Source organism: Mixophyes fleayi, chromosome 1 (assembly GCF_038048845.1).
Source record: "Mixophyes fleayi isolate aMixFle1 chromosome 1, aMixFle1.hap1, whole genome shotgun sequence".
Taxonomy (NCBI): Eukaryota; Metazoa; Chordata; class Amphibia; order Anura; family Limnodynastidae; genus Mixophyes; species Mixophyes fleayi.
Genome location: NC_134402.1, coordinates 420492936 through 420505995, shown reverse-complemented (window position 1 = coordinate 420505995; position 13060 = coordinate 420492936). Strand labels below are relative to the sequence as shown.

Genomic DNA, 13060 nt, shown 5'->3' with positions numbered 1-13060 from the left:
CGTCCTTCAGCTTGCCTGTGATTTATTATAAACCAGTTAACTGGGAGTCCAGTAATCAAGACACACACATACACACACTTTAAGATTCTGAGCTGAGGTCATTTATTTTGCATAACCTTTTTATAGAGCTTATTGTGTCACTACATTAATTCTTCCTCCCAAGTCTTTTAAGAATATAACATACGTTGCTGCTAGGTACAACATAACATATTCAACAACACCCCCAGTCCTTATTTGGATATCAGTAGTTTTCTTTCCCACATGAACAGTCACTAGTTGAATTTCTTTATCTCTATTCTTCAGTTCCCCAGCCAGCGATGTTGTGGGGTGGACGGGGACCACTAACTTTATGTTTCACTAATACTAACAAGGCCACAGAGCTGTAATTGTTTCCCAACAGATTTGTCTGTTAAGGTTGCACAACTCAAGTGTGTTTTTATATGATCACCACCATTCTGCATTGTAAGCCTCCTAAACCTCCGCATGCTCCTACCAATCATTATCCACCTTCCCAATTAAGAGCAGCTGGGACGCTCATGAACCCAGCAGCATGAATACAATAGAAAATCCAACAAACAATTATATTAATCAACTGATTCAAAACTACATTCAATTATATCGGGAATCTGCAAATGTTCACTAAATTAAAATAGAAATCTATGTGTATTACAGACAGAAAAAAAACATAGCCTATATATAGTGAGCACTATTTCTAAATGCACAGGGCAATATTAGAGGTAAATTCTATAGTATGGCCATACTGTCTCTTATGCATTATAAAGTACCTATTAGAGATGAAAAGCTAAAAAAAATAACAATAACAGCTATCTCCACACTCGGCCATATGCAAAAAAGTATATAAAATATAACCTATACCAGAATTTGAACTCTAACTCCTAGCCATGATAAACCTTTGCTTACCTCATTGTAGCAGTAGAGGATACTGCTACCATGATTATTATAATCTCATTAATCTCATTAAATTTGATTATCTAAATATAAATTCAAAGGTCTCGTTTAATCCTTTTGGATGTAATGTCCTTAGTTTAAATATCCAATATATCTTTCACATAGGTTTAAATATCTATCTCCACTTGGAGCAGTTGGTTTTATCTCTTCTATAACTGTGAACATAAGGTTAGTGGGATCTGCACCGTGAACCTCCCCAAGATGTTTAGCTACAGTATCTGTATCTAACTTATTCAAAATGTTTCTTCTGTGCTCCATAAATCTAACCCTCACTACTCTACTCCTGCCAACTTACTGGAGTCCACATGAGAAGGGCATACATTGCTGACTTAAAGAGCTGAATCACGCTGTTTTGTTTTTAAATCCTAGTGCATTGGAGATTTGGTTTTGTTGTTTGTCAAAAAATTCACTTGAACCATTTATAACCATGTATGCAGATAAATCCTGCATTTTTACCAGAAGTAGTTTCCAAGTTCATGTTAACAAAGAAATTTTACTTCCAGCTGCATCAAATGAAAAAGAGAAGATTGCATACAATGGATCTGTAAGGGAAAGGAACAGTGTTGTATTGCACAAAGAGTATATTTTCAAGTATTTTATACAAAATCCAGTATTACATAAAAACACAACTTTATTTAGAATTCATGAAAACATAATTTTATTACAATCCAAAAGATAATACATTTAGAGACCTTTATTTAAAATGTGTATAATGTAGTGAATTAGTCGTATGCTGGGGCCTTCCTATAACTTTTGCACAGTATTAGTTGTGTGTGTGTATGTATGTATACAAACACGTTTTAGGCAGGTTTGGAAAGAATGCTTTATAAAAGAGTTTATTTTTAGCAATTAACAAAATGCAATGCGAATGAATAGAAGATTACCGTAATCTAAATCGAATCAATTTTTGGTGTGACCACCTTTGCTTTCAAAACAACACCAATGTATCAGTTCTGCTAGGTGCACTTGCATAAAGATTTTGAAGGAACTCTGTAGGGAACTTGTTCCAAACATCTTTTAGAACTAACTACAGATCTTCTGTGGATGTAGGCTTGCTCAAATCCTTCTGTCTCCATGTAATCCCAGACAGACTCGATTTTAAGATCAGGGCTCTGGCTGCCATTTCATCACTTCCAGGACTCCTTGTTGTTCTTTACACTGAAGATAATTCTTAATGACATTGGCTGTATGTTTGGAGTCGTTGTCCTGCTGCAGAATAAATTAGTATCCAGTCAGGCCGTGGTATTGCATGATGAAGTACCTGCCTGTATTTCTTAGCATTGAGGACACTGTTAATCCTGACCAAATCCCCAGCTCCATTTTCTGAAATGCAGCCCCAAACTTGCAAGGAACCTCCACCATGCTTCACTGTTGCCTGCAGACACTCATTATTGTACTGACTGTTCATTCACTTCACATTTTGTTTTATTGATAAAAACAAATTAACGCTTCTATTTTAGAAAGCATTTTTACTTTACAGCATTTTTTTCTGGAACTTCTTCTGACCATCGAGGCCGGTGTGTGTTCTGGTAGGGCAGGCTGGATTTTGCAGCCATTGTCCTCTAATGCTTCCAGCTAGGAGTTTTCTTAGTAAATTGTCCCCTACTTTGTGATACTCCCTTAGGAGAGGTCACAATCCTGCTCACTACAGGGTATTTCATAAGCAAATGTTTCCACCTACTGCTGGATGACCAAGATGCTACCTTTTTCTCTTCTGGTGCCTGAGATTGGACCATCTTGCGACATGCGTTGCCTTGGCCCCTGTACAAATTGTATATGGAGACACTGATGCCAGCCTATGGGGCCCAAGAACAGTGGTTTTTCGACAGCTGGGAAAAGAGTTCTTGGCTTGGAATCCGTCTTCAAGTATGTGATCGTTTAGAGGGTCCACAGATTTGACCCTGAGGTCCACTTATGTTACTGCTCCAACAGAGGGCTGGGTCATTCTTCTAGGCTTCCAGTCCTTTTTCAGTCTGAAAATACTAGTGTTGTGGTATATGTTAACGGTCAGGGCAGGATCTGGAATGCCAGAGGGCATCCAGTTACAGCCTCTGTCCGTCCATTGGGTGGATTTCTATTGCAGCAGTCCACCAGGAAAGGGAGCTGCCACAGAGATCTGTGCTCACAATGGATTTATCTGATATACATCTCAGGGCGTCATGGCACGTCACCAGGACCCGGATTCTGTTTAGAACCAGGTTCTTACTGTAGATGTGGCAGTCCCACATGGGACACCTGTTCCTTCCACTGTGGAGGTTCCCGAATCTCCGGAGGGTTTAGAGAGTGGGCCCTTCTTAGAATTCAGATACCTTCAAATTGGGTCATGATGGTATATTCTGTTGGGGTAGCCTGGAAGGAGAGCATCTTCTGCTTCTCAGACTTTTTCCCTCAGGGCCGCTCCCAGCCGGAAATATCCTCAGAAAATTTGGTCCCGGTCCTTCGGGAGGTGGCTGCCTTTGGACCTTATCTGAGAATTATTTTTTTTCTTAAAATATTGGTTGTGTCCTCTGTCGAAGTCGTATAATTGGATGAACGAAAGTATATTGGTTAATATTGTTTTGCCTTGCGATTCTTACGCCACGTAACACAGATCCGTACGCCACCTAACAGAGCGCGTGGTGCGATCGCACGGTAAAATACGCACGTACACACTCGCATTACAACATTTAGTTATTTATATAATTCATATTCATGCTAGTCCGTTACACTGTAATTTATGAGCAGATAGTATTTGGTTTATTATTAGTTTATATAATATGATTATATGTACACTTCAGTGATATTTAAGGTTCAGCTTATAGGAAAGGTGTCATGTCGAATATCATATTAATCCCCTTTACAAAAGTGGAAGCTGCTCAAATCAATTTATAGGCCATAACAGGTGCTGAAAGGGTGGGGTTATCCTGCAAGGAACATACACACAACATTTTTTCCCCCAGCACACTGCTATAGCCAGCAACAGATCTGCCATTTCTACTGTAGATAAAAATGCAAAAGTCTTTGTTGCACACATTTGCAAATGTATGTTTAAGCCATCCTGCCACGCCAAGGTGCTTTTGCATATAGGATGGTCCTACTCTAAACAATGAGAGTCCCTATATTTGGGCCATACATATGTGTTTTTAAATTGAGAGCTAACTTACCAAAGAGGTACCCCAGAAGCCTCCAAATAGCAATCCAATGTCAGCACTCCCCCTCAGCTACTGACACCAACATGCCTCTCAAACAAATACAAAAGTGGAAGCTGCTCAAATCAATCTATAGGCCATAACAGGTGCTGAAAGGGTGGGGTTATCCTGCAAGGAACATACACACAACATTTTTTCCCCCAGCACACTGCTATAGCCAGCAACAGATCTGCCATTTCTACTGTAGATAAAAATGCAAAAGTCTTTGTTGCACACATTTGCAAATGTATGTTTAAGCCATCCTGCCACGCCAAGGCGCTTTTGCATATAGGATGGTCCTACTCTAAACAATGAGTCCCTATAATCCCCTTTACATCAGCAGCTGTTCGGTGCATTCGGCGAAGAGATCGCACATTACATTCTCTAGTTATTGATGTTAGAGAATAAACCTTTAATATGATATTAACTGTCAAATGCTAATGGACTGATTGTAATTGGAGTTTGGCGGGAAGAACAGAGCTCATCCCCTGGAGAGACCCCCACCTTTGGATTCCTTCGATTGAATCAGCCTATGATGTGTAACCCCCTGGACCCTCCTGATGACCAATAGAAGCAAGCTATACCACCTGCATTGTTTCACTGTATCTCTGTTTGCATATAAGCAGTAGCTCTCATGTAGTGTTCAGTCTACTCTGACCACAGTTATCTAAACAGATATACTGTTCACTGGGACCCGTGGAAGCGCAGCGATTGCAGCGGTATGTATTTATCTTTTGGTATTGGCTGTACTGTACTGTATTATATTACAATCATGTATTGAATTGTTAACTTGTTACATCTGCTAAAATAAATCACTTTGTGCGTTAGAAACACAATACAATCGCTTGGGCAATGGTTATTTGAAAACGATAAAATTACTTTAATACCTCCCTCGTATGTGGATTGGCCGTAAGACTTTCTCAAGACTGGCTTTTACTCGCATGGTTTCATGCTGAGATTGAAAAAGGCTGCTGGCTAAGCAGTCCATCGTCAGGAGTTTGACTTCTGTCTAAAAGGCCTTATAGGTTAAGTCAGATATTTGTCAGCTAGCCTTGGCAACCTTCCACACACTCCGTGTGGGTCAACTGGGACTGCACTAAATGGTGCTTTAGCTAATAGATTAGGCTGAGGAGTCCTATAGTCCTCTGACTGCAATTTGCGGTGAGTAGCTTAGTTAATGTTGGGCCTACAGCCCCTGGGTTATGGATACAGTGTGGTGTACCTCCCTTCAAGGGGCTGCTTTTGTACATCCCCATGGTAGCAGTGTCCCTCAGATTTGTTGAAAAAGAAGAGGATTTTTATTCTTGCGATAAATCCATTTCTCTGATTCCATCTGGGGCACACTGCATTCCCACCCTTTTGCTGTTTGGTCATTGGTTGTTTGACTCCTCTTTCTTTAGAATTGCACTGCGGAGGTACAGGGGGTTGCAGAGGGGAGGGATCTGTCTGCAAGTTACAATTAACTAGTCCATGCTTCCCTCATACAACCCCATGATAGCAGTGTCCCCCAGATAGAATCGGAGAAACAGATTTGTCCTAAGTATCTTAAAAAAAAAAAAAAAAAAAAAAGGTGTTGTTTTTTCTTTACAATTATGTGATCTCATAGCTAGCTCAGTGCTGTTTGGCCTTGGCTGAGATTTGTCAAATCTCTCCTTCCTCCTGTTACCCTTTTAATATGTCAGTCACTTTTTATCTTCCTTTCTCCCCCCACTAATATAAAATCTGGCATTCATATGTTAACAATCCTTAAATCATTTCAGAATTGGTTGCTTTACTTCAATATTTTGAATGCAAATCCTTTGCGCAAGATTTATACTATGGTTTGCTTATATTACGCTTACCTACGCCTTGCCTACTCTCTGCTAACCACCTCACTCCCACCTACAAGACTTCTTTCTTGCCACTACCAACTCAGGGAATTCTCTACCACAACCTTCAGATCTTTAAACAATCTGGAAACCCATCTATTTATTATAGCTGACCCTACTCCCATCTATAGTACCTACACTAATACATTTTCACACCTGTCCCAATCTCCACTCTGAGCCACACTTCCTCTTGTTTACCAGTTAGAATGTAAACTTTGTTTACCCTTTATTTTGATGTCTACATTTATTTTGTCTTCCTTATGTATCCCCGGTTATGTATATTCTGTGTTCTCTATTGTCCTGCACTGCGGAGCACTCTGGCACCTTACAAATCAATGATTCATTGGTTGCCCTTAATAAACATTTCAAAAAAAGTCCAAAAAAAAAAAGTAAAAATCAAATTCCTTAAACCTCTACTACCACATAACACATTGTGACACTCAAGATGATTGCTGCCCAAAACTAATTTGCTTTTCATGGGAGAACAGACCATACTGATATTTGAGTGCTGTGGTAATGAAATAGTGGTTTAGTAGCACCCTTGAATTGTGTGGCTGGTGGCATAGTATTGGCCGGTGGCATAGTATGTATTACATGTTTCCGTTATTGCTGGCAGAGCAGTCCTGGTCTAAATAAAACCTGTGTATTTTTATTTTAAATTGCCATGATAATTGGTTGTTGGAGACAGGTTCTTTGTTAGTTTCTGGCTCTGGACAGTTGATAACCACAGGCAGAGCACGAGTACCTGACCTCTGATAATTGCTCGTATACTACTAGTTCTTGTTTTTGAACAGTTAATTATTACAGGCAATGTGTACTAGTTTTTGACTCCAGGCAGTTGGTAATGGCATGTGAAGGCACATTTTAGACTTTACTATACATATAATTACTATACATATTGTACTTGCAGTTATTGTTGCCGGTATGTATGATTTCCTAAATTATGTTTTAATTATATTTAAAGCTTTAAAAAAATTAAGTTTTCACAAGTTGTATTTAAATACATTTTTTTTTTTTTAAATATTATTAACCTTCACAGGCTGCTTTTCTTTTGCCAATCTTGGCTTACATGATGAAAAATGGAATTGCATCAAGTCAATTTAAGGAAGTTCAGGAACCAGAAGCTATAATTATTGCACCTACAAGAGAGTTAATTAATCAGATATATCTGGAAGCTCGGAAATTTGCTTATGGGTATGTTTAAACAAATTATTCTCACCATCAGTGAAGCACTGAATCTGCTTGTTTATACAGAGAACCCCAGAATTTGTATGGGTCATGAAACCACTTATGTCTCTTTTAGACCTGGAGAGTTTTCAAAATTTGACGGAATTCTTCATAAACAATTAAAGTACTGTTTTAATCTTAAATTACTTCAGTTCCATGCCAAAAAGCAGCAACTTTAAGACTGGTGCAAATTGGGATGAAAAATTCTAACATAGAGATTTTAAATGTCTGGTAATGGTAGATAAATGTACTGTTCTTTGCATAGTGTCCTGTTAAAATTTGGACAGTCTGCAATGTTTTTCAATTGTTTTTCTTCTCGTCTCATGTGAAAGTGAATATTCTGTTTAAGGTCATTCAGTATGTTGCTTGTTATTTTAAAGGTATTTGAGTGCAGCTTAAACTGCTTACACAGAAATCTTTGGGGGAGATTCAATTCAGCACAATGTCTGCAGACTGTGCACTGACACATCAATATGTTGAGACAAATCACTGCTCATATTTGCTTGCGCCCCATAGAGTTGCACAGAAAAATGAGCAGCAATTTCTTACTGTAATAGGGCAGCAATGTGCATAGCTGGACATTGAGTCAATCCTGGTCCTGGTGGGGCCTCGCTCTGAGTTGAATCTGCCGCTTAGAGTTCTATTGCACAAAGCAGTGTGCATGGGAAAATGGCAAGAGGATGTTCTTTAAATTAAAGTTGGTAAACCACTTCATGATCAGACGAAACTGCATGTATTCATTTTAAATGCTTTGCAATATGATCAGGTGCCAGGATCTGAATGTAAACTCTTCCTCACCGCTTCTGAATACCTGGGGTGTCACTGACATTTTATGCCCGCTGTTTTTAAAGATAGAGGCTCTGATTTATTAAGGCATTCAAAATGAACATATTGTGCAGGGTTTTTTTCTATTTTTGGTTTTATAAAAAAAAAAGTAAGTCGGACATATGCAAGTCCGTATTCAACAATAAGCGGATATAAAGCTAACAATACATAAAATGTATTTGACTATTCTATATCGATAGGTTTTAATACCTACAGTGCAATTTTACGACTTTGTGGGGTCAGACAGCTTGTTTGCTGAATATATTTTTCTAGCCTAGTCTATTTTTTAAATTCATTCCTGCAATACCACACTGTATAATGTTTCCCCCCCTCTTAAATAAAAAATTGTTTACAGGACTTGCGTTCGTCCAGTTGTGATCTACGGAGGAACGCAGACATTTCATTCATTACGCCAGATATCTCAAGGTTGTAATATTCTTTGTGCAACTCCTGGAAGGTTATTGGACGTGATTGACAAAAGGAAGGTAAGTTAGTGTGGGCCACAAATTTCCCCCCATCTTAATAAGTTATGAGGTGAACTTTCAAAATCTAACATTAGAGTGGTCTTTAATTCTTTCTTCACTATTTTGAAACTAGAGTTAATATTAAGGTTCTGAATGCTTCACAGTGCATACAGAATATTTAGATTGAATCTGCTTTCTATATTCAGATTCAGAAAGTCAGCATACCTGAAATAAATTATACACAGTGACCTGAATTGATAAGATGCACCACATACTGTCCTGCTTTAGATGGACATGACTTTAATAGAGACTAAAAGTTACAATAGACACATTGATAAAAGATGCCTAAATGTAATTTTTACTCAATTTTCTACTGCAGCGCTATTAAGTGAACTGATAACTGGAAGGTAGAACAGACGGATTAGTTCACAATAAACCCACAAATATACAGCATAATATACACATAACTTTTCCTCTGACATTTCCTAGCCCATTTTAAAGTTCTGGCTTAGTGCTACTAGTTATAGATACCCAAACGGTGCTAGATAACTGCTTTTTAAGATTTGTTTGCAAAGACATTCATTTCATTAAGTTGGCACAATTCATTGCAAAGATACCTGATTTCCTAAATTATTTTGCTTAATCGCTAAGTTTAGTATACTGTAGATGGCCCATCACTCAACACCAGTCATTAGATGGTGAGTTTCATTCATGTTATGCTGTTTTACATGCACTGATTTCAAGGCTTACTGACTGCATTATTATTATTTCATGCTTGGAGATAGATAATAAAGTCTGACTGAACTTACTGGTTTACACCATAACTTGCCTGAAAGTGCCTCAGTCCTAGTTTCTTCAGTGTTTAACTGTACATTTCCAAACATTTTGTGAGAAACGCACTTAGGGGCATATTCAATTGGCCACGTTACTGTTAAAACGCGGCTTACTCATTATTACCTTTATTACGGTACCTTTAACGCCGGCTTTCAGCTTGCAGCTCCCAGAGCTGCGAGCTGGAATCCGGCTTAGAATTACCGTAATACTCTTAACGCTGCGTTACTTTTGCGAGTAACGTGGCTAATTAAATATGCCCCTTAGTATGGGAAACACCCACACGTCACACCCCAAACACGTTTCCCCTTAGTCTGAATGCCAAGAAATAGTTGGGATAAAGGCAAATTAACTTCATCTATGCTAAATTGGTCAGCTAATCAGAGTGGGGGATGGGAACCACACTATTTGTACTATTAGGCTAATAGAAACTAGGCACCTATTCTTAATTATGAATCAATGAATACTCGGGCCAACAGAGGTTAAAGCAATAGATAACATTCCTGTTACATACTTCTAAAACACTGTTGCGCGGCTGAGATACAAATAAATGAGATGTCACTGTATTTTGCCTTTGACCTTTTGAAGTGGTTGAATAAGTTCCCTTTTTCCATCACTAGTATGGAGAAACAGATTAAGGTCACCATATGATAGGCAGACACCTAGAAAAAGAAAACTGGTTCTACCTATAACCCTTCACTGCCTTAGCGCCACTCCTGTTTTCTTTTGCTTCTTTACTGCCATTAGATTAAGTAAAACTTGTATAATATAAATAATCATAGGGTAGTGTCAGGAACTGCAAAACAAAGGTTAAGCCTGTTGGACCCCCTTCTTGTCCAAATTGTGCTTAATGTTACTTGCATTACAATATGTTACTGATGTACGTGTGTGTGTGTGTTATGTGTATTATAAAATGTATACTTATAACATTATCCTCGTTATTGATAAAGAAATACAATCTCCTGATATCGATTTAAGCATTGTTCATTTATTGCAATACAGCATGCAATAACCATACACAGCTATACAACAAATTTATATAATCTGAATTATTTGTTCTTTATAAGATCAAAAGGTGGGGGGCAGGTATCATCATCATTTATTAATGTAGCGCCAGCAAATTCTGTAGCGCTTTACAATTGGGAACAAACATTAATAAAACAATACTGGGTAATACAGACAGAGAGGTAAGAGGGTATAGTGCTAAAAACATGTCTTTCTCAGAGGGTTATGACTGACACACACGAGATTTTACCAGTGATGCACACTGTTATGAAGATTACATTGCCCCTATCATTTCCTTGTCATTAGTGTTGTAAGGCAGCAATTGTATAGAGATATTGGCATTTTGTGAGAGAATGCACACATAAATTCCTATATATGTTAGCCTGTGTTTTAGACAGCAAGAAAAGTTTAATCTTGAGCATATTCCAATGATGAGGGTACCTGTAGTAAGGTGAGGGCTGCGGGAGGTTCCCAGTCAGCCTGTGGTAGGAGAGAACATTAGAGCGTTTAAAGAAAGACGTAGGACACGAAGGAGTCTCTTCTCCTGTTGGACTGGTCCAGGATCCTGACTGTACATCTCCATGGACTGTGCTTTCTTTGTGTGCCTAAACAAAATAGCAATACATTGAACTCGGTCTCTAATATGTGGGTAGATGAGAGCGTGCCTCAGCAGCTGGGATTTCACATCTAAGTGACTGAAACAAAGATGCTGGTGAGTGTGTAGTTTGCAGTGTGGTGAACACCTGGTATTGCCGCATTTTTGTTGTGTTTTTTCATATGTAATGAGTGTCTTTCAATCACTATTTGCCTAGGAGATTCATTTATTCCACGTAGAGTTAACATTACCCTATTATCCTCAAACATAGTACTGTTACATCGGTGGGAGAGGGAATTCTTCAGTTAGCATCTAGCAGACACCCTTGGGTGAAGGGAAAGATGTTTTTGTTTGGTCTCTATCTATTTTTGTTATGGGATCCCTTCACCTTTGTCTCTATCCTGGGCATTCAGGTAATTCTCCATGTTGCCTTTGAGCTTTCACAAGGAACACTCTTAGATTTATATTTTCCATTGTACTGGAAGGCCTATGCATAGTGATGACATTGTTATTGTAGTCAAAGGTAAAAAGGACCAAGTTGAGTTATGAAAGTTTTGCAGGACTTTCATAATGCATATTAAAAAAACAATCCTATTAGTTTTGTTTGTTTTTTTACATTAATACTCTCTTTATATGATACTGACATGTATGTGCATAAATATCAAATCAATAAAAATGGGGATAGAAAGAAAGTTTAGTGAAGTAAGGGCTAAGGAAGAGACTGTATGGGCATGGAAACTACTTTCTTAGACGTATTGACTAGCCAATGTGTCCAAGCACAGACAAATCCTGCATAGCAATCTTTGGTGACTAAACTCTTGTCATTCATTGCCATGTAGAAGTCAGGCACAATGGTTTTCTGGTGCATCTCCCATAATCTTTGCTTTTTTTGATAACCTCTTACCAGACTGAGGATAACCTTGGGCATCATATAGGTGTGCCTGTGTGAAATGATGCTTGGGCACCTGTACCACTTTGTGGTGATTTTAAATTTGGCTTCTACAACTATTAATCTTAGAGAATAGGTTTGGGAAAAAGTATTCAAATATTTACCATTTTAAAATATTTGACCATATCCCATTCCTTTTTATATTATTGACCCTGCCTTGCCAGGATAATTTTAGCTATTACTTTTAAATCATATTGTTTCCCGAACAATGGAATAAAATGTGAGTGCTAGAGAGGGATACAGTCGTTAATAAAGAGTGCTCGAAGTGGGTCTATACACTATAGTGACAGGATTGGTGAGATTTTTAAGCAACTGGTTTTGAATGTTTTAAAGTTAGAGAGCTGTCCAAATTTTAGAAATTCTGAAGTACGGTTAGGTAGGTAGACCACCTGGTTAGATATGGCCAACAGATTTTTCTCGAATAATGCTAGTCTGTGATTCTCCAATCTTCCTCAATTCCACTTATATCTGGGTTCTCTATGATTTCACTATCCAGAGCCTTCATGCACAGTATTACAATTTAAGTTATAGCTCTATATCAGTGGTGGCTAGCCAGTGGCTCTAGAGCCACATGAAGCTCTTTGAAATGTGGCTCCTGGCCAGAAGCAACAACAAAGTTTAGTGTTCCAGGCGCCGGCAGGGGCAGCCACAGTGTCGCAGACAATCAAATCAGGGAAGGAGGAGGAGAGTGTATAGTGTGCTCTTCCTCCTTCGTCTGCACAGGCTCCAGCGGCTAAGGGTGAAAGAGGTAAGGGGCATGTGAGATATGATGGCATGTGAAGAGCCCGATAGACATGTAAGGAGATATAATGGCATTTGAGTAGGTCTGATGGCATGTAAGGGATATGTGGGGACATCTGATGGCTGTGGGTAGGTTGGGCATGTGGGGAGGCCGGATGCATTTAAGGGGCATGTGGGGAGGCCGGATGTCATTTAAGGGGCATGTGGGGAGGTCGGATGTCATTTAAGGGGCATGTGGGGAGGTCTGATGGGCATGTGGGAATATTGTACTAGCATGTCTAGGGCATGTGGTTAGATTTGATCGCATGTGGAAATGCTGATGTGCATGCAAGGGGCAAATGGGGAGATCTGATGGGGGAAGAGCCAATGGGCATCTAAAGAGGTCAGAGGGGCACGTTAAGAGGTATTCTGGATGCAGT

At 38.9% G+C, this 13060-nt stretch overlaps 1 protein-coding gene across 2 annotated transcripts in view; it reads left to right on the top strand.

Annotated features, from left to right (window-relative positions):
• The window catches only part of DDX4 (DEAD-box helicase 4), a 100506-nt gene that overhangs the window by 56270 nt on the left and 31176 nt on the right, over positions 1 to 13060 (top strand). For both annotated transcript variants that reach the window (XM_075183506.1, XM_075183497.1), the window contains 2 exons: positions 7044 to 7198; positions 8412 to 8541. In XM_075183506.1, the coding sequence (XP_075039607.1) occupies positions 7044 to 7198; positions 8412 to 8541 (285 nt within the window). The remainder of the gene's footprint in view (positions 1 to 7043; positions 7199 to 8411; positions 8542 to 13060) is intronic.